The 24,403-nt window shown below is 40.3% G+C and overlaps 1 protein-coding gene and 1 pseudogene across 2 annotated transcripts in view; one reads left to right on the forward strand and one right to left on the reverse strand.

Annotated features, from left to right (window-relative positions):
- Positions 1-24,403, forward strand: part of LTN1 (listerin E3 ubiquitin protein ligase 1) — a 72,766-nt gene that overhangs the window by 10,042 nt on the left and 38,321 nt on the right. For both annotated transcript variants that reach the window (XM_008267154.4, XM_008267153.4), the window contains exons 2-13: positions 301-504; positions 950-1,048; positions 1,551-1,781; positions 4,107-4,159; positions 4,835-5,015; positions 11,621-11,794; positions 12,982-13,172; positions 15,579-15,714; positions 16,857-17,672; positions 18,654-18,695; positions 22,493-22,679; positions 23,159-23,398. In XM_008267154.4, the coding sequence (XP_008265376.3) occupies positions 301-504; positions 950-1,048; positions 1,551-1,781; positions 4,107-4,159; positions 4,835-5,015; positions 11,621-11,794; positions 12,982-13,172; positions 15,579-15,714; positions 16,857-17,672; positions 18,654-18,695; positions 22,493-22,679; positions 23,159-23,398 (2,554 nt within the window). The remainder of the gene's footprint in view (positions 1-300; positions 505-949; positions 1,049-1,550; positions 1,782-4,106; positions 4,160-4,834; positions 5,016-11,620; positions 11,795-12,981; positions 13,173-15,578; positions 15,715-16,856; positions 17,673-18,653; positions 18,696-22,492; positions 22,680-23,158; positions 23,399-24,403) is intronic.
- On the reverse strand, positions 5,549-6,083 carry LOC127493940 (transcription elongation factor A protein-like 7; annotated as a pseudogene).

Below are 24,403 nucleotides of genomic sequence, written 5' to 3' on the forward strand. Positions count from 1 at the left end.
TCTGCTATGGCCTGGGAAAGCAGTAGAAGATGGCCCAAATCCTTGGGCCTCTGCATCCACATGGGAGACCGGGAAGTGGCTCCTGGCTCCTGGCTTTGGATCAGCGCAGCTCCGGCCATTGCGGCCAGTTGGGGAGTGAACCAATGGATGGAAGACCTCTCTCTCTCTCTCTCTCTCTCTCTCTCTCTGCCTCTTCTCTCTCTGTGTAACTCTGACTTTCAAATAAATAAGTAAATCTTAAAAAAAAAGTTATATTTTGAACTCTTCTTAGACTCTGGCTTTTTTGCTCTTTCTTATCAGCCTTCAAACAGTGGCCGAGCTGCGGAACTCCTTGCCAAAGAACAGGGAACGGTTCCTGGATTTATTGGTTTTGGAACATCACATAGTGACCTAGGCTATGTTCCTGCTATTCAAGGAGCTGAAGAAATAGACAGTCTTGTAGATTCTGATTTCCGAATGGTGCTGCGGAAACTGTCTAAGAAAGATGTCACAACAAAATTAAAAGTAAGCTTTCTTTTCATAAAAACTATTAAAATTTTTTTGTTAAAAAGTCACATCAGCATATCCTATATGAAAATAAATAATTTATCACTAATAAATTTTTTTTACATTTGCACTTTTTTTCTGAAACAAGCATAAATTTACTTGATACTTATCTTCTGGGTTATAAATTAGTTCGTTGCTCTGGACTTTGCATTTTCTCCATTAGGGAATGTGGTTTTGATTCTTTTGAATGGGTTTGTTTGTTTGTATGCATTTTATTTTTTTCTTAAAACAGTGGAACCATTTCTTTCATAGTTGCCTGTGAAAGAACACCTCAAATTAATCCCATATGACACAAACAGAAATAATACATTCTCTTGTTACATGACATTCCCTAAGCTTCCAGATCAGCATAAATGTAATCCACAGCCAATATCCTGGATGTTAATGATGTTAATACTTTTAGGCTATGCAGGAATTTGGAACCATGTGTACAGAGAGAGACACAGAAATAGTAAAAGGAGTGCTTCCATATTGGCCAAGAATTTTCTGCAAAATTTCACTTGTGAGTATTAAGACTTTACTAGTTAATTTCCTTTATATGTTCTTCAGTTGAAGTCACTAGAACTGTTGGGTTTAAATGGTTTATTTTTGGTTAGGGTTATGAAATGTTGTCAGCATTATTATTACGGATTGGATTTTTGACTTATAGTGAGTGAGAGGAGAGTCTTTTTTTCACAAATTAGTTCATTACTAGAGAATCATCCAGATGCCTTCCAGTTGTAATAAATTCTGACAATTATTTTATTCCTTTGGATTTTTATTTGCTCTAGAAGAATGAAAATGAGTTGAATCTATAATTAAAATAATCTGAGCTCATTAGGAAAGGGAGAAAAGAAAAAATTATTTCTAATGAAAAAAATCTCAAATTCTTGACACTTCAAACTTAGATGAATTTAATACATAACCGAATTCTTGTTAATGTGTCATTTATTGAATGCCTATATATGCTTGAATTTGTTTTTATGGGTTATAGTTTTTTCAAACCACATTTGTATTTTCAATAGGATCATGACCGCCGGGTTCGAGAAGCCACGCAACAAGCTTTTGAAAAACTTATCCTTAAAGTAAAGAAACACTTGGCTCCCTATTTAAAAAGTTTAATGGGCTATTGGCTGATGGCTCAGTGTGATACATATACACCAGCTGCGTTTGCTGCAAAAGATGCATTTGAAGCTGCTTTCCCGCCAACCAAGCAACCTGAAGCCATAGCATTTTGTAAAGATGAAATTACAAATGTAAGTTTCTGTGTCTTTTTTTCTTAAGTATTTAAAGAATGTAAAGCATAATACAGTGACAGTCCTGCTGCTGCCATTGTAGAAGAATGAGTAAATAAAATATTTTCAACAGAAGATTGTCTTTTTTACATAGTGTTTGACAAAATTGACCATTTTCAACAAAATATCTACTTTGATTGAATCTTTTTCTTGTATTTATTCATTTTTGTAATGATTTATTTATTTATTTGAAAGGCAAAGTTACAGAGAAACAGAGGCAGAGAGAGAGAGAGAGAGGTCTTCCCTCTGCTGGTTCACTCCCCAGATGGCCGCAAAGGCCAGAGCTGTACTTATCTGGAGCCAGGAGCTTCTTCCGAGTCTTCCACGAGGGCACAGGGCCCCAAGGACTTGGGCCATCTTCTGCTTTCCCAGGCCTTAGCAGAGAGCTGGATTGGAAGTGGAGCAGCTGGGACTCAAACTGGCACCCATATGGGATGCTGGCACTGCAGGTGGCGGCTTTACCTGCTACACCACAGCGCTGGCTCCTGGATTTTAACTTTTTCAAGTTGAAGACCAATTTATTAGAAGTTAGGCAAATGAAGATCAAAGTGTTTGCATTATAACTAATATATCATACTGTCTATAAGACATTTTCCACGAATATACCATTGGGTACCATTCCCATGGGTGTATGACCTTGGGGGATGTTCTGTGCCTTCATTTCCTCACATATAAAATGATAATTAACTTGTATTCCATTAGGTGGCTGTGAGGATATTTTACTGTGTGTGGTGTGGTTAAAGTGATTTCTCGGGGCAGGCCTTTGGTACAGTGGTTAAGATGCTGCTTGGGGCCGGTGCCGCGGCTCAGTAGGCTAATCCTCCACCTTGTGGCGCCGGCTCGCCGGGTTCTAGTCCCGGTCGGGGCACCGGATTCTGTCCCGGTTGCCCTTCTTCCAGGCCAGCTCTCTGTGGCCAGGGAGTACAGTGGAGGATGGCCCAGGTGCTTGGGCCCTGCACCCCATGGGAGACCAGGAGAAGCACCTGGCTCCTGCCATCGGATAGGCGCGGTGCGCCGGCCACAGCATGCCAGCCGTGGCAGCCATTGGAGGGTGAACCAACGGCAAGGGAGGACCTTTCTCTCTGTCTGTCTCTCTCACTGTCCACTCTGCCTGTCAAAAAAAAAAAAAAAAAAATGCTGCTTGGGATACCTGCTTCTCATACTGGAGTGTCTGGTTCAAGTTCTAGCCCTTCCATTTCTTTCTTTTTTCTTTATTTTTTAAATTTGTATATTTGAAAGACACAGTGATGGGGCGGGGGTAGGGAGGAGAGGGGAACACAGAGAAACAGGAAGAGGTTTTCCATCCACTGGTTCACTCCCTAAATAGCTACAATGATCAGGCTTGGGCCAGGCTGAAGCTAGGAGCCTGGCACTCCATCCAGGTCTCTCATTAGGTGGCAGGGGCTGGAGCACTTGGGCCATCTGCTGCTGTACATTAGTAGGGATCTATGTTGGACATGTGACAGCTGGGAATGGAACTGGCATTCTGATATGTGTTGTTGGTGTCACATAGAGTGGCTTAACCCACTGTCATAGAGCAGAGCACAGTGTAGTCCTTCATTGTGGGCAATGCTGCTCTCAAAAAGAGGGAAGAGGGAAGCAGTATAATTTTTCTCTCAGATTTACTATAGATTTTTTTTTCCTACTTCACTGCTCTGTGCAAGAGAAGGAGGAATAAGTAGCCAAAAGTATGTGGAGAAAAATTTCTCTTGATAGATACTGGAGGAGTGGGGAAGTACTCTTTCCTTCTTACCCCAAAAGCATGCAGCTTGATAGGAAAAGTAACACAGGTAAAATTTGAATCTATATAATTTTACTGTTCATTAATATGAGGTTTATGGAGACTATTAGACACACACACACACACATACACACTAAAGTATTTCCATCTGTTGACTCAATCCTCCAATACCAGCAACAATTGTGACTGAACCAGGCTAAAACTGAGAGTTAGGAACTCATTCCAGTGGTTCCATGCGGGTGGCAGGTACCCAACTACTTGAGCCATCACCTGCTGTTTCCCAGGCTGTGCTTTAACAGAAAGGTGGAAATGGGAACAGAGTCAGTGCTAGAGAGCAGGTACTCTGATAGGGAATGTAGGTATTATAACTGCTAGGCCAAACACCTGCCCCTTGGGGATCCTGTATATATTATGTTACATATTTTATATATACATAATATATATATATTTAATTTTTAATTGGATTTTACTTAACTGTGTCCTGTCCATTCACCATTGACAGTGCAGTGAAAGCTCAAGGCTCTGGTATTTTTCTCCTTGTGTAGGTGCTGCAAGATCATCTCCTAAAGGAAACACCTGATACACTCAGTGACCCACAGTAAGTTGTGTTGTTTCTGTGTAACACGTTAAAGATTTGCTATGCTTACAGGTAATCAGATGATAATTTCAGTGTGACTTTTTTTTTTTTTAAGAAGTGTTTCTAAATACAGAGATGAAAATACTTAATTTAATGCTGTGTGCCTGGTGCTGCATTGAGTGCTTTTACTTGCAGATTGTCCTTGCTGTTTAGCTTGGATTATCAAGAATCTGTTAGAATGATTCTATCAGAAAGAGTTGTTTTAGATGTTTCCTACATTTACCTTTAAAGTTTGGTTCAAAGTAGTTGAGGAACTACATACAATTCCACTGAAAAAATAGGAGAGTATTTTACTTTCATGCTTATGTTTTAATCAGACTTTTAAGAATCCGTAAGGTGAAGTAGTACCAGGCATATTGGTTCTGTGGGATTGCCTTAGTACATGCTACTGAGAGTAGTATACTGGCTAACTTTTTTTTAAGCCACAGCTTGTCATCTACTTTCACCTTGCATTAGAAGTAAAATAAGTAGTTAAAATTCTGTGTTTGTATCTTGTGAGGAATTAGCACAGAGCAAGTAGGAAAATTAAAGCAACTGTGTTAGATACTTAATGATAACACATGTAATTTAGAAGTGCCATATATATAGTTTGGCTTTTCTCAGTCTTTGTCTGTCTTCATTTCTTTTCACATCAAGAACTGTTCCAGAGGAAGAAAGAGAAGCTAAATTCTATCGGGTTGTAACTTGTTCCCTGCTGGCACTGAAGAAATTACTTTGCCTTTTACCTGATAATGAACTTGATTCTCTGGAGGAGAAATTTAAGTCTCTTCTATCACAGAATAAGTTTTGGAAGTATGGAAAACACAGTGTGCCTCAGGTATTTTGATCCTTTTTTTTTTCCTCATAATAATTTAATTGCCAGTTTATTCCTCTAGTTAAGAGATCCAGAGACAATTTGAAATTTACATTCCTTTCTCATATTTCTATTATTAAGAGTTTGTTTTTTCACTGCCTTCCAAAAAAGTGATTGACAAGTTCTTTTATTGTGTCTTTTTTAGTTTTCTTTGTAACATAGTAATATACACACACAGAGTTGTATTCCTATTTTGGAAAACAGAAGATGCAGGTAGGCAAAAAGGAAATAAAATACCGATCACACAGAGATTGACTCTTAACCTTTGGTATATAGTAATCCAGACTTTTTGCTCTGTGTTATAAATAAATATACGTATTTGGTGTATACACACACATAACATATCACACACACACACACAGAGATCTGCAAGTGGTATTTTCACTTTACAATATACAAGTGAATGAGACTCTTTATTAAATGAGTGGGGTTGGGTCCAAAGATGAGATGTTTAGAAGAATCATTCAAGGATCAGAATAAAATGTTAGCAAATATCTAGCAAGAAAATGCAGACAGAAAGAAAGCAGTGGCAATGTTAATAACAGAAAATGACTGAATTTCGGGGAAAATGCATTAAATGGTATAAGGAAGGTCCCAAGAATACCTGTGGTTAGAGGGCAGAGCCCTGAATTTCTTTCTCAGACTCCTTCTCTCTTCCAAACACCTTACCATCTCATCTCCCTCCTTGTCATTTCTTTATCCTTAAAATGCATTTAATCTGTGTCTTCCTTAAATTCTTTGAAAGACTGAAGAAGCAGCCTCTGTCTGAAATTCCCTTCCGTCTGCTGGTGTTGAGATTCTCCATGGGGTGTTCTCCCGACCTCTTTGTACACTGCACTTGGACTTTCCTTCATTTTCTTTACAGAGTTTTTGTGTGATGTTCTTTCCTGCATTACTGTGCTGATGTGAGGTAGTTTCCTGTTCTTTTTCTTGCCTTGAGAACACAGACCGAGGGACCTCTTCCTTCCCTTGACTATAAGCAGGCAGGTCTGCAAGGCAGTGAGTTTGGTATCTTAATCTTTTTAAAGACATTTCTCTGGTTTCTCCCCCCGCCCCCCAATTTTGTTAGTTTATATTTTTGTGTATTTTTTATGTTCAAAACTCTGTAAGCACATCTTTGTGGTGGATCAATCTGGATTGAATTATCTTTCCTATTGGAATGTTAGGCTATTTTCACTTTTTTATTTAGTTTGGGCCTTGGATTTAGAGCTGAATTATCATTCTCCTTTGTTCCTGGCACCTTGAAATTGTTGGTATGTTCAAGGCTCTTTTCATTTTTTTAAATTTTTAACATTTAAAAAAAATTTTTTTAAAGATTTATTTATTTGAAACAGAGTTACAGAAAGAGGTAGAGCCAAAGAGAGAGATCTTATATCCACTGGTTCACTCCCCAAATGACTGCAATGGCCAGAGCTGAGCTGACCCAAAGCCAAGAGCCAGGAGCTTCTTCCAGGTCTCCCACGAAGGCACAGGGGCCCAAGGACTTGGGCCATCTTCTACTGCTTTCCCAGGCCATAGCAGAGCTGGATTGGAAGTAGAGCAGCCAGGACTTGAACTGGTGCTCATGTGGAATGCCGGCACTGCAAGCTGGTGCTTTAACCCACTGCACCAGACTGCCAGCCACTCATTTTTTTTTTTTAAGATTTATTTATTTATTTGAAAATCAGAGTTATGGAGAGAGAGAGGGAGAGACAGAGAAATATCTTCCATTCACTGGTTCACTCCCCAGATGGCCGCAAAGGCCAGGGCTGGGCCAGATGGAAACCAGGAACTTCTTCGAGGTCCCTCCCTGAGGGGAGCAGGGTCCCAAGCACCTGGGTCGTCTTCCACTGCTTTTCCCAATCCATTAGTAGGGAGCTGGATCGGATGTGGAGCAGCGAGGACAGGAACTGGCATTCATATGGAATGCTGGTATTTCAGGTGGTGGCTTTATCCATTATGCCACAGCACCGGCCCCCAAACTCTTTTCACTTATTTATTCATGTGTTTGTTTTTCATTGGATCCCTATCTCCTTCTGCATTTTCCATCTCCAGCAACTCACCATTCTAATGTTTTTGACACATGTCCTATTTGCATAATTGAATCTCATTGTTCATTGTTTATTTTTTAAGATTTATTTTATTTATTTGAAAGATTTAGGAGAGTCAGAGAGATAAAGAGATCTTCTATCTGCTAGTTTACTCCCCAAATGGTTTCAGTGGCTGGGGCTGGGCCGGGCCAAAGCCAGGAGCCAGGAGTTTCATCCCAGTCTCCTTCCTATGTGGGTGCAGGGGCCCAAAGACTTGTGCCAGCTTCTGCTGCTTTATCAGGCACATTAGCAGGGAGCTGGATTTGAAGTGGAGCAGCCGAGACTTGAATCGGCATTCCTGTGGGATGTTGGCACTGTGGGTTGTGGCTTCATCTGTGTGCCACAATGCTGGTACCTGTCATTATGTTCCATAAAGTCATTTATTAGAGTATTGCTTCTAGGAGAAATAGAGGAAATACTATGAACCTCTAGTCACAGCATTTTGGTCAACTGATCAATACATAACCTTGTTTTAGATTTCTGTTTGAAGACCTTTAAAATACTTGTATATTGACCTGTTAATAGTGTACTCATGACTTATAGCACTAGAACTCGAGCCTGCATATAACTTAATTTAACACAAAGTAAGGCGCTGAACTGGAAGTGGAGTAGCTGGGATTCAAACTGGCTCGCACGTGGGTTGCCAGTGTTGCAGGCAGTGGCTTTACCTGCTTTGTCGGCCCCTGGCACTCTGACTTTTGATTTCAGGGTTATACATTTTGGGAAGTAGGTGAATTTGCAAATATGGAATCTGTAATAATGGGGATTGACTTGTGATTTTGAAAGCGTGATTTTAACTTACAGAATATTGCGTTCAAACCCAGATGTTGGTTTCCTAAGCAGCACCAAATGCCTGCCCCTAGTTCTCTTTGTTGCTAAACTGCCTTTCTTTTTTTTTTTTTTTTTTTTTGACAGGCAGAGTGGACAGTGAGAGAGAGAGACAGAGAGAAAGGTCTTCCTTTGCCGTTGGTTCACCCTCCAATGGCCGCCGCGGCCGGTGCGCTGCGGCCGGCGCACCGCGCTGATCCGATGGCAGGAGCCAGGAGCCAGGTACTTTTCCTGGTCTCCCATGGGGTGCAGGGCCCAAGCACCTGGGCCATCCTCCGCTGCACTCCTTGGCCACAGCAGAGGGCTGGCCTGGAAGAGGGGCGACCGGGACAGAATCCGGCGCCCCGACCGGGACTAGAACCCGGTGTGCCGGCGCCGCTAGGCGGAGGATTAGCCTAGTGAGCCGCGGCGCCGGCCCTAAACTGCCTTTCTTAATCTACTCAGTCCATTATAGCAAAATACTATAAACTAGGTAATTTATAAATGATAGCAATTTATGTCTCACAGTTCTTGAGTCTGGGAAGTCCAACAGCAGGGCACCAGCAAATTCAGTTTTTCATAAAGGCTTGCTTTCTCTATTCAAAGGTGACACCTTGTTTCTGAATTGTCACGTGAGAGCAGAGGCAGAAACGCTAACTTGCATCCTCAAGTTTCTTAATAAGGGCACTAATGCCGTTCATGAGGGTGGAGTCCCCAAGAGTTAGTAACCTCCCAAGGCTCCACCTCTTAGGACTGTCACATTGGCAGGTTAAGTTTCTTTTTTCTGCCTTTTTTTTTTTTTTGAAAATTTATTTATTTGAAAATCAGAGTTACACAGAGAGAGAAGGAAAGGCAGAGAGAGAGAGAGAAAGAGAGAGAGAGAGGTCTTTCATCTGCTGGTTCACTCTCCAATTGGGTGCAACAGCCGGAGCTGTTGTGATCCAAAGCCAGGAGCTTATTCTGAGTCTCCCACGAGGGCACAGGGGTCCAAGGACTTGGGGCATCTTCTGCTGCTTTCCCAGGCCATAGCAGAGAGCTGGATTAGAAGGAGCTGGGACTTGAATCGGCGCCCATATGGGATGCCAGCACTGCGGCTTTACCCCCTACTCCACAACGCCGGCCCCTTGAGTAAGTTTCAGTATCTGTTTTGGAGCGAAACATTTAGACTATAGAACTATTTTTAAACTATAAATTGAGTTTTATATTTAAATTAATTTAGGAATCATGCTTATTTTTTTTAAGATCTGCAAAACTGTTTCCAGAATCTGTTTCAGTGCAGATTTCTTTAATGTTACTTTTGAAATACAATAACTATTGTTGCTATAGAGTTTGTGACTGATAAATCTAGTCATTCAGATCCCTGCTATTTTTTCTTTCTGTTAACCATGGCTCACGGTGCCTTGGTTTATGTGTATTTGACTTCTTTAGAGTCTCCGGAGGAAGGCTCTGCCACTAAAGAGGATTTGTATTTTCTTGCTAACGAAAGAGAAAATCAAATTAAATCTTCCTTTTTATTTTTTTGTACTTTTTTTAAAATAAGGATAAGGGAGGAAATGTACAGTTCAGCACGTGTTCCCATGGACTTACCCCTAAGGGTAAAGCTAAAAACTTGCCTTAGGACTCCAAATCCCATTAAGCTGGGTGGTACTAATGCCATTATACTAGTTAAAGTGATCATTTTAAGTGCGATCATTCAGATAGGAATAAGTGTTAAAGGCCAGCACCACGGCTCAATAGGCTAATCCTCCACCTGCGGCGCCAGCACACCGGGTTCTAGTCCTGGTTGGGGTGCCGGATTCTGTCCCGGTTGCTCCTCTTCCAGTCCAGCTCTCTGTTGTGGCCTGGGAGTGAGTGGAGGATGGCCCAAGTTTGGGCCCTGCACCCGCATAGGAGACCAGGAGAAGCACCTGGTTCCTGGCTTCAGATCAGCACAGTGCGCCGGCTGCAGTGGCCATTGTGGGGTGAACCAACGGGAAAAAAAGGAAGACCTTTCTCTTTGTCTCTCTCTCTCTCACTGTCCACTCTGCTTGTCCAAAAAAAAAAAAAAAAAAAAAAAAATCACATAAATATGACCAAGTGTCTATTACTAACAATAGATAGAATTAAAAAGGAGAGAATGATCCAACATGGCAAGTAGGCCACACAGCAGACTCATAGAATGACAAATGCCCTAAATAGCACTCTGATCTCAGAATCAACCCTTAAGTCATTCGGATGTGGCTAAAAGGCCTATGAGAGCATTTCAGGCATGGAAAGCCAAGACACTGTGGCAAAAAGTGACCTACGTGAAGGATCTCTGTGAGTGAGAGCCCTGTGGAAAGAAGGTGCCATCAAAGAAGGAGATACTTTTCTCTGAAGGGAGGAGAGAACTTCCACTTTGCTTATAGCCCTGTCTACATACTGATGGATTTGGTGGACTCAAAAGGCTTCCATAGCCTTGGTAGCTCATGACAAGAGCCTCGGGTGATCACTGATATCATAAATAAGAGTGTCAATTGTTAAATTAACAACAGGAGTCCCTGTGCATTTACTCCTCATGTAAGACCTCTTTCCTTAATGAGTCGTACTATGAGAATTAACTGTAAAACTTGTCTTCAAACAGTACTTTTTATGTTGTGTGTCTGTGTGGATGCAAACTGTTGAAATATTTACTTAGTATAGAGTTGGTCTTCTGTATATAAAGATAACTGAAAATGATCTTCATGGAGAGTGGGATTGGAGAGGGAGTATGAGGTAGGATAGGAGTTGGGGTGGGAGGGTGGATATGAGGGGAAGAACTGCTATATTCCTAAAGCTGAAACTATGTATTTATTAAATAAAAGCTTTCTTAAAAAAATAAAAATTTATTTTATTTGAAAGTCAGAGTTACAGGGTGGGAGATGCAGACACAAAGATAGACCCGCCTTCCATCCTCTCTAAAAGGCTGCAATGACCAGTGCTGGGCCAGGCCAAAGCCAGGAGCTGAGAGCTTCATCTGGGTCTCTAACGTGTGTACAGGAGCCCAAAGACTTGCTCCATCTTCTGAGGCTTCCCCAGGCACTTTAGCAGGGAGTTGGATTGGAATTGGAGTAGTGAGGACTCGAACCTTGAACCAGAACCCATATGGAATGCTGGCATTGCAGGTGGCAGCTTTGCCCACTACACCCCAGCACTGGCTCCCAAATTAATTTTTTCTATCTTTTCATTTGTTTTGGTGATTGCTGTTATCTTTTTAAAAGATTTATTTATTTATTTGGAAGTTACAGAGGCAGAGAGAGTGATGGAGAGAGAGAGAGAGAGAGGGCTTCGGTTGGCTGTTTGACTCCCCAGATGTCTGCATCAGCCCTGGCTAGACTGGGCTGAAGCAAGGAGCCGGAAGCTTCTTTTGGGTCTCCAATGTGAGTGGCAGGGGCCCAAGTACTTGGGCCATGTTCCTAGGCCATTTAGCAGGGAGCTGGATCAGAAGTGGAGCAGCTGAGACTTGAACCAGCACCCACATGGGATGCTGGTATCATAGGCAGTGACTTTACCTGCTATGCCACAATACTAGCCACTGCTATTTTTTTTTTAACCATTTAATACTCTTAAGAAGATTTTGAAAAGTATTTTAAGTCCGTTTCAGTTTTATTAGTGGGAGGATTAATATGAATAGTCTGTCTATAAAACATCTTGTCAAACTTTACTAGATTTTAATTCAGCTTTCTTTTCTTTCAGATCCGCTCAGCTTATTTTGAGTTAGTTTCTGCTTTGTGCCAGCGCATTCCACAGTTAATGAAAGAGGAAGCATCCAAAGTGAGCCCGTCAGTTCTACTAAGCATTGATGACAGTGATCCCATTGTCTGTCCAGCACTCTGGGAAGCAGTACTCTATACAGTTACAACTGTTGAGGTATGTAAGAGAGGCACAGATAGGGCATTGGAGAATACTTTGTCTTTCGAGGTGTGCTTTAGAACCCTTAGATATCATACAAGAGAGAAATTATCAGATTATAGTATCTAAAGCTTGCTGGAAAACTGCCTTCTTAGAAATAAAATACTTAAAAAAAAGAAATGCTACTTAATTCAAACTTATTGTAAATCTCAAACTGCATATAAAATGATGTAGAGTTTTCATTTTGCGTTTCATTGAGCCAGTATTAACTGTTCTTTGAAGTTTATGTGACACAATACAAAAATATAATATAGCTAACCCTTTTATAAAGCAGCTTTTTTGTAAAAATCCTTTTTTTAAATATTTATTTTATTTATTTGATAGGGTTATAGAGAGAGATAGAGACAGAAAGAGAGAGGTCGTTCATCTGCTGGTTCACTCCCAAAAATGGTTGCAACAGCCAGAGCTGAGTGGATCTGAAGCCAGGAGCCAGGAGATTTTTCTCAGTTTCCCACATGGGTGCAGGAGCCCAAGGTTTGGGCCATCCTCCGCTGCTTTCCTAGGCTCATTAACAGGGAGTTGGATCAGAAGTGGAGCAGCTGGGATTCAAACTGGCACCCATGTGCCGCAGGCTGAGACTTTAACCTGCTGCACCACAGCCTCGGCCCTCTCACCCCCCATTTTTTCTTTTTAAGATTTGTTTGAAGGGCTGAGTTAGAGAGAGAGAGAAGTCTTCCTTACCCTGGCTCACTCCACAAATACCCTCAATTGTCCAGGCTGGGCCAGGCCAAAGTCTGGCCTGGAACTCCACCTGAGTATCCCATGTGGGTGGCAGAACCCTCGGTACTTGGACCATCTTCTGCTGTTTTCTCAGGGGCATTAGCAGGCAGCTGGATCAGAATTGGAGCAGCTGGTACTTGAACTGCTGCTCATATGGGATGCAAGCATTCTAGACGGTGACTTAACTTGCTGTGGCACAACATTAGCCCCAATCAAGTGTTTCTGATTAACACTGTCCTATGGGTGTATGTAATACATCATTGTTATATATAATGGGATTATAGTGGCAGAGTTAGTTTTTAGTAGTGGTGAGGGATTTTACCCTGTATATAAAATGCTTGATTTTTTGAGACTCTGAATTGTTACTTAATTGGGAAAAGTATGTTTAAAATACCTAATTATTGTTAAATGTTTTCTTTGGTTAGGACTGTTGGCTTCATGTTAATGCAAAAAAAAGTGTGTTTCCCAAGCTGTCAACTGTGATTCGTGAAGGTGGTCGGGGTCTAGCCACTGTCATATATCCTTATCTTCTGCCATTTATCAGCAAACTTCCTCAGTCCATTACAGATCCAAAAGTGGATTTCTTCAGAAATTTCCTCACCTCTCTTATTGCAGGGTAAGGAATTAAAATTCTTTATTATTATTATTTTTTTTTTGACAGGCAGAGTGGACAGTGAGAGAGAGAGACAGAGAGAGAAAGGTCTTCCTTTTGCCGTTGGTTCACCCTCCAATGGCCGCCGCTGCAGCCGGCGCACCGTGCTGATCCGATGGCAGGAGCCAGGAGCCAGGTGCTTTTCCTGGTCTCCCATGGGGTGCAGGGCCCAAGCACCTGGGCCATCCTCCACTGCACTCCCTGGCCATAGCAGAGAGCTGGCCTGGAAGAGGGGCAACCGGGACAGAATCCGGCGCCCCGACCGGGACTAGAACCCGGTGTGCCGGCGCTGCAAGGTGGAGGATTAGCCTATTGAGCCACGGCGCCGGCCCAAAATTCTTTATTTTTAAAGCAAAAGAGATTTGTTGTTTTTATACTCATTTTCTTGTTAATTTTTTTAAGATTATTTTACTGTTAATAAAATAAAGTGTTCAGAGAATTATGATTAGAATTCTTTTCTTGGGTACTTTGTGTGTGTGTGTGTGTTTTTTTTTTTTTTAAAGATTTATTTATTTATTGAAAGAGTTACAGAGAAAGAGAGGGAGGGAGAGTCAGAGAGAGAGAGAGAGAGAGAGATCTTCTATCTGCTGGTTCACTCCTCAAATGGCCACAAAGGCCAGAGCTGGGCTGATTTAAGACAGGAGCCAGAAGCTTCTTCTGGGTCTTCCATGTGGGTACAGGAGCCCCAGTACTTGGACTTCCATTTCTTTCCCAGGCACATTAGCAGGGAGCTGGACTGGAAGTGGAGCAGCCGGTGAGCCAGTGCTCACGTGGAATGTTGGAACTCTAGGTGGTAGCATAACCCGCTATGCCACAGTGCCAGTCCCTTGTGTACTTTGAGGACTTTAATAGTGCAAAGGAAATCTGATAAATATGGTAAGGTAGCTCCTAGATGAAAATAGTCCATTTTTAAAATGTTGATAAATAAAAATGCCTAAGTGCAAAAATTGATCCAGTGAAGTTTAAAGTTTCCTTATAAAGCAAAAGGCAAAAGCTAGGAGCTGGGAATTCAATCTAAGTCTCCCATGTGGGTGGCAGGGACTCAACTACTTGAAGCCAGTACTCTGTCTCCAAGAGTTGCATTGGGTGAAACTAGAGTCAGGTGCGAGAAGCGGGTATTAAAATCAGGCACTCTGTAAGGGATGTGAGCATCTCAACACGCAGTTTAACTGCTAGGCCAAATTCCCGACTCCCCCTAGTGTTTTTTACCATTTTCTATTTGATTAAATTTTCTCTTTGGAATTGGCAGTTAGATTGTCATGAACATAAAATAAATCTTTTAGCTTTTTCTGATATTTTTTGAAAGTACTTTTTTTCATATTTTACAATCATAGTCTCATTGGGCTGTATGTATTTTTGTTGTTTGTTCTTAAGTTTTAAGATTTTTATTTTTCAAAAACGTATTTATTTATTTGAAAGAGAAGTATTTGAAAGAGAGAGCTAGAAACAGAGAGAGAAAGATCTTCCATCGACAGGTTCACTCCCCAAATGGCCACAATGGCCGTGGGCTGTTTCCAGGAGCCAGGACCTGCATCCTGGTCTCCCACTTGGGTGGCAGGGGCCCAAGTACTATTACTGTTCTCTGCTGCTTACCCAGGCTCATTGGCAGGGATCTGTATTGGAAGTTGAACTGCTGGTTCTCCAGCCGGTGCTCATTTGGGATGCTTGGATTAACCTACTGTGCCTTAATGCGAGCTCCAAGATTTTTATTTAAAAAAGTTCTTTGTTTGGGATTATACCTTTGTTATGCCTTTTTGTTTTGCTTTTATTTATTTATTTTTTAAATATTTGAAAGGCAGAGTGACATAGAGGGTGAGAGGGTGAGACAGAGAGAGAGAGATCGATTGATCTTCCATCCCATGGTTCACTCCTGCCATAATGCTAGCTCCAAGATTTTTATTTAAAAAATTTCCTGTTTGAGATCATGCATTTGCTGTGCCTTTGTTTTGCTTTTCTTCTTTTTTTTTTTTTTTTTAAGATTTATTTTATATATTTGAAAGGCAGAGTGATAGAGAGGGTGAGACAGAGAAAGAGAGATCTTCCGTCCCTTAGTTCACTCCCCAGATGGCTGCAATGGCTGTGGCAGGGCTAGGCTGAAGCCAAGAGTTGGAACTCCATCTGGGTCTTCCCTGTGGTTGGCAGGGGCCCAAATACTTGGGATATCTCCTGCTGTCTTTCCAGGCTGCTGATTAGAAGTGGAACAGCTGAGACTCGAATCTGCACTCTGATATGGGATGCCAGCATCACAGGCAATGGCTTAACCTACTGCAGCACAATGCCAGCCCCCTCCAATATCTTTATTTTGATAATTCTGAGTTCTTATTTTCTTCTTCATGAGAGAATAATATACAGTTTTTTACTATTCCCTAGGCTGTCAACAGAGAGAATCAAAACCAGCATTTCAGAGTGCTCCGCGGTAATATCTGCTTTTTTTGAATGTTTACGTTTTATAATGCAGCAAAACTTAGGTGAGGAAGAGATTGAACGGATGCTCGTAAACGATCAGGTATTTATCATGTGAAAAATCACCAGTGCCTTTGCACACTGACTATAGAGAATAACATTTATTGTGATTATTGCCATTTTCAGTGGTCAGCCTTCCTTGTAAAGATTTCATTTGTATAATTTTTGAGTTGAATATGTGTTTTGGTAAACGTTTCATATTGTCATTGCTACTGTAATGTTCATAATGCCTGAGCACTAGTCAGTCTTTGGTTTTAAAAACCTTGGTTTAGAGAGATGCCATGCATAGCAGAATTTGGGAGGTGCTGTTTGTGATCTCTTTCATTGTTTAAATGATGCAATAATAATCTCTATTGAAATATTTATTCTTTTGTTAACAGCTGGGCTGGGTTTTAGAACCAATGATGAGAGCAAGGAATAAGCCATATGGTTCCTATGGTGTAAATTTAATAAGAGAATAGAAGCCTAGAACCTCGTTGATGTCTCAGATAGTTAACTTCTTTTATCTTTATAATTTAATAGAGAGTTATGAATTTTGTGGGCCCTGGGTTTTCTTCATATTGGCTTATAGTCTCATGTCTTAAATTTGTCAATAATTAAATAAGATTTGCAAAAACTTGAGTAAACCCAGTAGAAGTAAAGGACCTTGATTTTTAAAAAGGTTATTTATTTGAAATGCAGGGTGACAGAAAGAGAGAAAAGGTGGGGGAAAGACACAGAAAGGCAGAAAGAGAGAGAGAGAGTGAGAGAGAGAGGTCTTCCATTCACTGGTTCACACCCCTAAACACCAATAACAGCCAGAACCAGGCCAGAAAGAAGCCAGGAACTTGGAACTCAGTCCAGATCTCCTGCATGGGTGACAGGGGCCTGAGTACTTCGGGCATCATGTGCTGCCTTCTCAGGCACATTAACAGGAAGCTGGATTTAAAGTGGAGTAGCCAGGACCAAGAATATCAATCATTAACATCATAGAAAAGAAGTAAGTCAGGTAAAATATGGTAAAATCATTAAGCTCTGTGTATGATATGAAAATGATCTGCAAGTTAATTTTTTTCCAAGTTCTGTGTTAGGATTCATGTTTTTCAGTTAATAAATATAAAAAAAAACTATATAGTTTTTTTTCCAGAATACTTTGTTTAACTTCCATTTCTCTTGATAACTTTGTTTTTCAACATTCTTTTTCAGTTGATCCCTTTTATTGATACAGTTCTCAGAGACCCACTATTGCAAAATGGGCAACTATTTGACTGTTTAGCAGAAACATTAAGTTCCTGGGAAGCCAAAGCAGACGTGGAAAAAGATGACCAAACAGCTCAGGACTTGGAAAACGTCCTGCTAAATTTCTGGGGAAAATTGTCAGAGATCTGTGTGGAGAAAATCAATGAGCCAGAAGCTGATGTTAAATCCGTTTTGGGTGTATCTAACTTACTGCAGGTCCTTCAGAAGCCAAAGAGCTCAATCAAGTCAAATAAAAAAAAAAATGGTAAAGTTAGATTTGCTGATGAGACACCTGAACCTGAAAGTAATAAACAGAATGAAAAATGTGTATCATCAGAAGGAGAGAACAGTAAAGGCACTGAATTAGTGGCTGAGCCTTCTCTCACTCATAATTCTTCAGACCTTTTGTCTCCTCTAAGGAAAAAACCTTTGGAAGATTTAGTCTGTAAACTTGCAGAAATGAGTATTAATTATGTCAACGAACAAAAGTCAGAGCAGCATCTAAAGTTTCTTTCTACTCTGCTTGACTCCTTCTCTTCAAGCCAAGTGTTTAGTGTGCTTCTTGGTGATGAAAACCAGAGTATTGTCAAAGCCAAACCTGTTGAAATAACCAAACTTGCACAAAAAAATCCTGCTGTGAAGTTTTTATATGGGAAACTAATAGGTTGGCTAAATGAAGATCAGAAAAAGGATGCTGGTTCCCTGGTGGACATTTTGTACAGTGCCCTCCGTTGCTGTGATAGTGATATGGAAAGAAAAGATGTCTTGGACAATCTAACTGAGGTATTACTGGCATATATCCTTCCCCAACCCCTTATTATTTATTTATTCCAAAGGCAGAGAGAGAGAGAGAGAGCAAGCAACAGAGACACAGGCAGAGATCTCCCCTTTGCTGGTTCAGTCCCCAAATACACTACAACAGCCAACACTGGGCCGAGCTGAAGCCAGGAGCTGAGTACTCCATCTGTGTATCTCATGCAGGTGGCAGGTCTCTAAGCACATGAGACGTCACTGCTGCCTTATAGGGTGTGCATTAGTAGGAGACTAGAATTAGGAGTGAAGCTGGAACTTGAACCCATGTACTCCAGTATGGAATGGAGCATTCCAAGTTGTGTTTTAACTGCTCGTCCAGATGCCCACACTGTGCATCTTCCTTTTTCTTTTAAGTTTTATTTATCTATTTGAAAGGCAGAGTAAAGGGATGGAGGGTAGATCTTTTGTCTGCTGGTCCATTCCCTAAATGGCCACAATGGCTAGGGCTGGGCCAGGCCAAAGCCAGGAGCATATAACTCCATATGGGTCCTCCACGTGGGTGGCAGGGCCCCAAGCACTTGGGCTGTCTTCCATCTCATTCCCAGGCACATTAGTAGGGAGCAGGATTGGAAGTGGAGCATTCATATGGGATGTTGGCATCTCAGACAGTGACTTAACCTCCTAGGCCAAGATGCTGGTCCCTGTCTTTCTAAATGATTTTAATAAAAGATGTACAAAATGAACCTGCATATGAGTTATTTTGGAATTTTTTGACTGAATGTCACTTTAAAGATCAGCAATATATTCTTGATTGTGATTTGGGAAGTATCTGAGACTGCTTGGTAGATGTTGAGCAATACTAAGGTGATAAAGTTGAAATAAAAGCGTGAATTCTTTCAATCATACATTTTAAATTTGGAAAAGCTAAAAAGATTGTATTGGTTAGAATTTATCTTTTAAGTTTTTTTGTTTATTCTAGCAGATTGTTTCTAATTCTGTTTCTTCTTTTAGGAGCACCTGCAGTGGAATTCTCTTCTTCAGGTTATTGAAAAGGTATCTTAGGGATTTTTAAATTTTTCTTTAATTTTACTTATAAATATAGAAAAGTTAAAATTCATGGTCATACTTACACACTGAATATGGTCAGGTGGTTAGGTATTTATGTTAGAGAACTTCTTTGCTATTGTAACTTTCCACAATTTAGGAAGATATCTGGTCTTTATCTTCCATATGTTTATTTTTCTGGATACGCGTATCAGGGAAGAATGTACAAGTTCTGGAAAATCCAGTGTGTCATCTCTAGAAGGTGATACAGAGAGTATTATGTGTTTTATTATCTTTTAGTTAAGGCCACAGGTTTCTGGTCTTACCCTAAGGAGTTTTACTTCTGTGTAGAAATACTTTGGCTATAACACATCAGGAAATTAAATTTTTCATATGCAGGAATACTATACAGGAAGATTAAAACTTGCCACTTGACTAAATAAGAAAATTAGTGATAAAAATAGAAAGAATACAATGTATACATAATTTAGAAAAAATTTAAATGGCTTAAGTTTTCTTTTCCAACAAAGATTTAAATGTATAACTAACACTTTCCCACTATAGATATATTATTAATTACTTTAGTTGTTTTTACTTTTTTTATTTGAGTGTCAGAGAGTTAGACAGGATTTTTTTTCTTTTAAGATTTTAAAAATTTATTTGAAAGGTGGAGTTACAAAGAGGCAGAGGCAGAGAGAAAGTCTTCAACCTGCTGGTTCACTTCTCAAATGGCTGCAACAGTCAGGGCTGTGCCAGACCAAAGCCAGGAACCAGGAGCTTCATCTGAATCTCCCATGTGGGTTCAGGGGCAAGAGTACTTGGGCCATCCTCCTCTGCTTTTCCAGGCCATTAGCAGGGAGCTGGATTAGAAGTGGAGCAACTGGGACTCAAACTGGTGTCCATATGGGGTGGTGGTGCCCAGGTGACAGTTTAACCTGCTATGCCACAATGTGGCCCTTAGAAACAGGTTAAAACAGAGAACTACTATTTACTGGTTCATTTCTACAGATGCCTACCCAGGCCAGAGCCAGGAACTCAGTCTAAGTCTGTTATGTTGGGGATTTGAGCCATCACTTGCTGCCTCCCAGGGACTACGTTGTCAAGAAGCTGGAATCAGAAGCTGGGACTGGGAATTAAATCCAGATGCACTGATATGGAATGATGTCTTAACCCATATCTTAATTCCTAAGTCAGCCACCTACCCCGTTTTTTTTAAAAAGCATCTTTTAATTGTTTTTCTGTTTTATAGGGATGTCTCTTTTGAGCTTGCAAATTTCATTTTTTCTATTTTTAAGATTATAATAAAAAGTATATAACAAAACTTAACCATATTAACCATTCCTTTTTTTTCCCTCTCACCCCCCCTCATATTAACCATTTTTAAGTATGCAATTTAACAGTGATAACTATACTCATTCACATTGTTACGTAACTAATCCTTAGGACTTATCATCTTGCAAAACTGGAACTGTACTCGTTAAACAAAAAGTCCCCATTTCCTACTAATTTATTTTTGTAAAATATAGAATGTTAATTTATTATTCAATAAGAAATATAATTTAGACTCCCTATTTGTGTTCCTTTATCCAGTACCTCTTCTCCCTGTGGGCAGGCTACATGGAAAGCCAGATTATCTGGGGCCTGCATTGAGGCCCAGTGGGTAAAGCTGCCACCTGCAAGGCTGGAATCCCATATGGGCTCCAGTTTGTGTCCTGATTGTTCCTACTTCCCATCCACCTTCCTGCTAATGGCCTAGGAAAAGCAGCAGAAGATGGCCCAAGTGTTCTGGCTGCTGTGTCTACATGGGAGACTTGGGTGAATCATCTTGTTTCTGGATTCTGCCTGACTTAGTGCTGGCCTTTCTGTCCATCTGGGGAGTGAACTGGATGGAAAAATCTCTCTCTGTTTCTCCCTCTTGTAACTCTGACCTTCAAAGTAAATAAATAAAAAAAAATTTTTTTTAAAGAAAAGCCATATTATCAGAAAGGAGCTTGATAAGCCTAGAATCAGAGCAGAGGGAATTAATGATTTGTAAGAGTAGACTGATGGATTAATTTCTGTTTTAGAAATGTACCTGCCAGGTAGTTCAGGTGATTATATCCATATAGAAAAATATCTTCTTGGATGTTTTATGGAAGTTCCTAGCCAATGTTTGCCTCCTGTACTGCTGTGACTCAGTGGTTCCCCTACACCCCATCTCCTTGCAGCTGCAGATTCTTTTATCAGATATGTTAACACATTGAGATTCATGGCTTGCTAACTTCAGAGGAAATTTTAAGTTTATTTTCTATATCAGGATTCAATAGGTTTTATTGGTAAACTACATTAGGATAGCCAGTATTAAAGTCACCTAAACTTTAGTTTTTTCTTATTTTATTGAACCTAGCGCTTTATGAACACAGCCCTAAAGTCAACTTTGTTAAGAACAAATAAAAACAAAACTTAAATTTTGGAACTTGAGAAGGACCTTAATGATTCTTTAAGTTAATTTGTTTTTAGTTTTTAAATTAGCATATAGGTCCCAGTTAAGAAATTTCTCTAAGATCATAAGGCTAGTTTATTGATAAAGCTTAGACTGAATACAAGCTCTGGTTACCCATAATTTTTTAAATAAAAAGATAAGCAGTTTTTCAGGCATTACCCAATCCACACTTGGATTTTTTTTTTCCAGATTGCTTTGAAATGAACCAAGTTGCAAATCTCTTTCTTCTCAGCCCTTACAGCAAAGAAGCTCTGGGAATATGGATCAGCATGCTTTTTAGGGGTGGATTTACAAGTTTTTTTCTTGCTTCCCCATCCCATGAAAATAAACAACTTGCTTGCTGTCAGATACCTGGCCTCAGTAACTGTATTTCATAGAATTTGGGGGTTAAGTCCCACTTTTCATGTGGAATTTTTACATAATTAATGAACAGAAATCTCTATAGAGTGTTATTTAATCTGTCATTAAAGTTCACCCATCCATTATTCGGTGCACATACTTGAAGTATTGATAGCAGGTATCAAAGAAGTTTAAGACATTCTCTACCCTCAAGAAACTTAAAGTCTCATTGGAAAGACAAGATATACACAGACGAACCATTTACATATTAATACAGTCCAGTAAGTGCTCTAGAAATGTAGAGAGAAGCTGTGATCATTGTGGACTGGAGTGGATGGGGTAGAGGTTTTTTTTTTTTTTTTTTTTTTTTTTTTTTTTTTTTAACAGGCAGAGTGGATAGTGAGAGAGAGAGAGAGACAGAGAGAAAGGTCTTCCTTTTGCCGTTGGTTCACCCTCCCATGGCCGCCACAGCTGGCGTGCTGCGGCCAGCGCACCATGCTGATCCGAAGGCAGGAGCCAGGTGCTTCTCCTGGTGTCCCATGGGGTGCAGGGCCCAAGCACTTGGGCCATCTTCCACTGCCTTGCTGGGCCACAGCAGAGAGCTGGCCTGGAAGAGGGGCAACCGGGACAGAATCCGGCGCCCCGACCGGGACTAGAACCTGGGGTGCTGGCGCCGCTAGGTGGAGGATTAGCCTATTGAGCCGCGGAGCTGGCCCGGGGTAGAGTTTTATAAACAGGTGGGATTTGTGCTGATTTTTGAAGAATGGAGTAAAGAAGAGGGGGAATGTTTATGGTTGGGAAGAAGGCATTAGCACAGCCAGGAAGTGAGCATAAGCTAGGTTTACTGGGGAGCAGGGAAGAGAGCAGCCTTCCTAGAACTTCAGGAAATGGGGAAAGAGGGGATAGCATCGGGGCTACGATAAGGAAGGCAGGTAATAAAGTGCTGATCATGGGTTTAATCTTTGCTTTAATTTTATGGTTTTAGGCATGTTCTAGTTCCGATAAACATGCTTTAGTAACTCCTTGGCTAAAAGGTGATATCCTTGGAGAGAAATTGGTAACCTTGGCAGATGGTCTTTGTAATAAAAGGGACTTGGAATCCACTTCAGAATCTTACTTCTCAGAAAAATGGACTCTTCTAAGCTTGTTCTTGTCTCAACATGTTAAAAATGGTAGGGAAAAATATGGCTTTTGTTTTCTAATGGGGGGGATAATCATTTTTTACCTTTTAAGGGGATTCCATGCTGTTTTGTTTGCATATTCAGTGAGAATAACAAGACTTTCTTATTCAAATATCTTGATTTTGTAAACATCCTAAACAATTGTTAATCTTTGCAGTATGACTTGGAAGATAACTGAATTTTTAGCTTCATATTCTAAAAGATTTTTAATGTAACAAAGCTGCTCACTGTGATTTTGTAGACTATTGCTATTTTCACATAATTTAAAATAACTTTTTTACCTGTGGACATTTATGTGTAACAGGACAGATTGATTTGTTGATACAATTTTCTTTAGGCTGATACATAAACACCATTTTATTAAACACATGGAAAGACTCACATGGTTATTGACTCAATGTACTTAAAAATACATTATTTAAAATACATTATTAATATTTTTATTTTTTGTCTGAAATTTTCTTCTTTAGATTACTTGATTGGAGAAGTGTATGTTGAAAAAATTATTATTAAACTTCATGAAACTTTATCCAAAACAAAGAAGTTGTCAGAAGCTGAAAATAGTGATTCGTCAGTGTCTTTTATCTGTGATGTGGCGTATAACTATTTCAGCTCAGCGAAAGGATGCTTGCTGATGCCATCTTCAGAAGATTTATTATTAACACTGTTTCAGTTATGTGCTCAGAGCAAAGAAAAAACACATATACCAGGTAATAGCCTACTGCTCAAATGTTTTATTGGAAATTTCAGTTTCTGACTTTCATAGTGTGTAAGTGCCCAAGCTTTATTAATTGAATCACAGTGTGTTTGAAAGTTTAGAGCATTTTGAGTAAATGCCACCAGTCTTAAATACTTTCAGCTTTAGCAACCAACATAAAGATGTTTGTAGACTTTATGTCTAAAGGAAATAATTTTGTAAGTGACCATAATAGATGAGTTAGAATCTTGGCCTACCTCCCCAACCACTGTTCATTAGCTTTGATGGCTCCACTTCCTCATTCATAAAAGAGGAATAATAATGTTCCATATCTATTTTAGTAAAAAAAAAAATCATTCTTAGTATTTATCACAATGAAATTGAGATTATCTTTGTGAGGACTATGTTCTTGTTTTATTGTTAATTCAGACTTAGAAGTATTCATGAAATGAACACTAAAAAATACAAAGTGCTTTTTTATTTTTTTAAGATTTATTTATTTATTTGAGAGGCAGAATTACAGAGAGAGAGAGGGAGAGACAGGTGTTCCAGTCCCCAAATGGCTGCAGTGGTTGGAGCTGGGCCGACCCAAAGCAAGGAGTGAGAAGCTTCTTCAGATCTCCCAAGTGGGTGCAGGGGCCCAAGCCCTTGGGCCATCTTCTACTGCTTTCCCAGGTCATCAGCAGGGAGCTGGATGGGAAATGGAACAGCTGGGATTCGAACTGGCCCAAATGGGATGGCAGCCTTGCAGGCGGATGCTTAATCTGCTATGCCATAGTGCTGGCCCCATAAAATACTGTTAATAGATGGCCTTCCTTCTTCAGCCTTCTAAGTTACCTATTTGGAAGAAGTATGATATTTATTTATTTTTAAAGATTTATTCATTTTATATGAAAGGCAGAGTTACAAAGAGAGACAGGTCTTGCAACCGCTGGTTTACTCTCCAAATGGCCATAACGATCAGAGCTGGGCTGATCCAAAAGTCAGGAGCCTGGAGCTTCTTCCATGTCTCCCATGC

This window comes from Oryctolagus cuniculus, chromosome 4, assembly GCF_964237555.1.
Source record: "Oryctolagus cuniculus chromosome 4, mOryCun1.1, whole genome shotgun sequence".
NCBI classification, from domain to species: Eukaryota; Metazoa; Chordata; class Mammalia; order Lagomorpha; family Leporidae; genus Oryctolagus; species Oryctolagus cuniculus.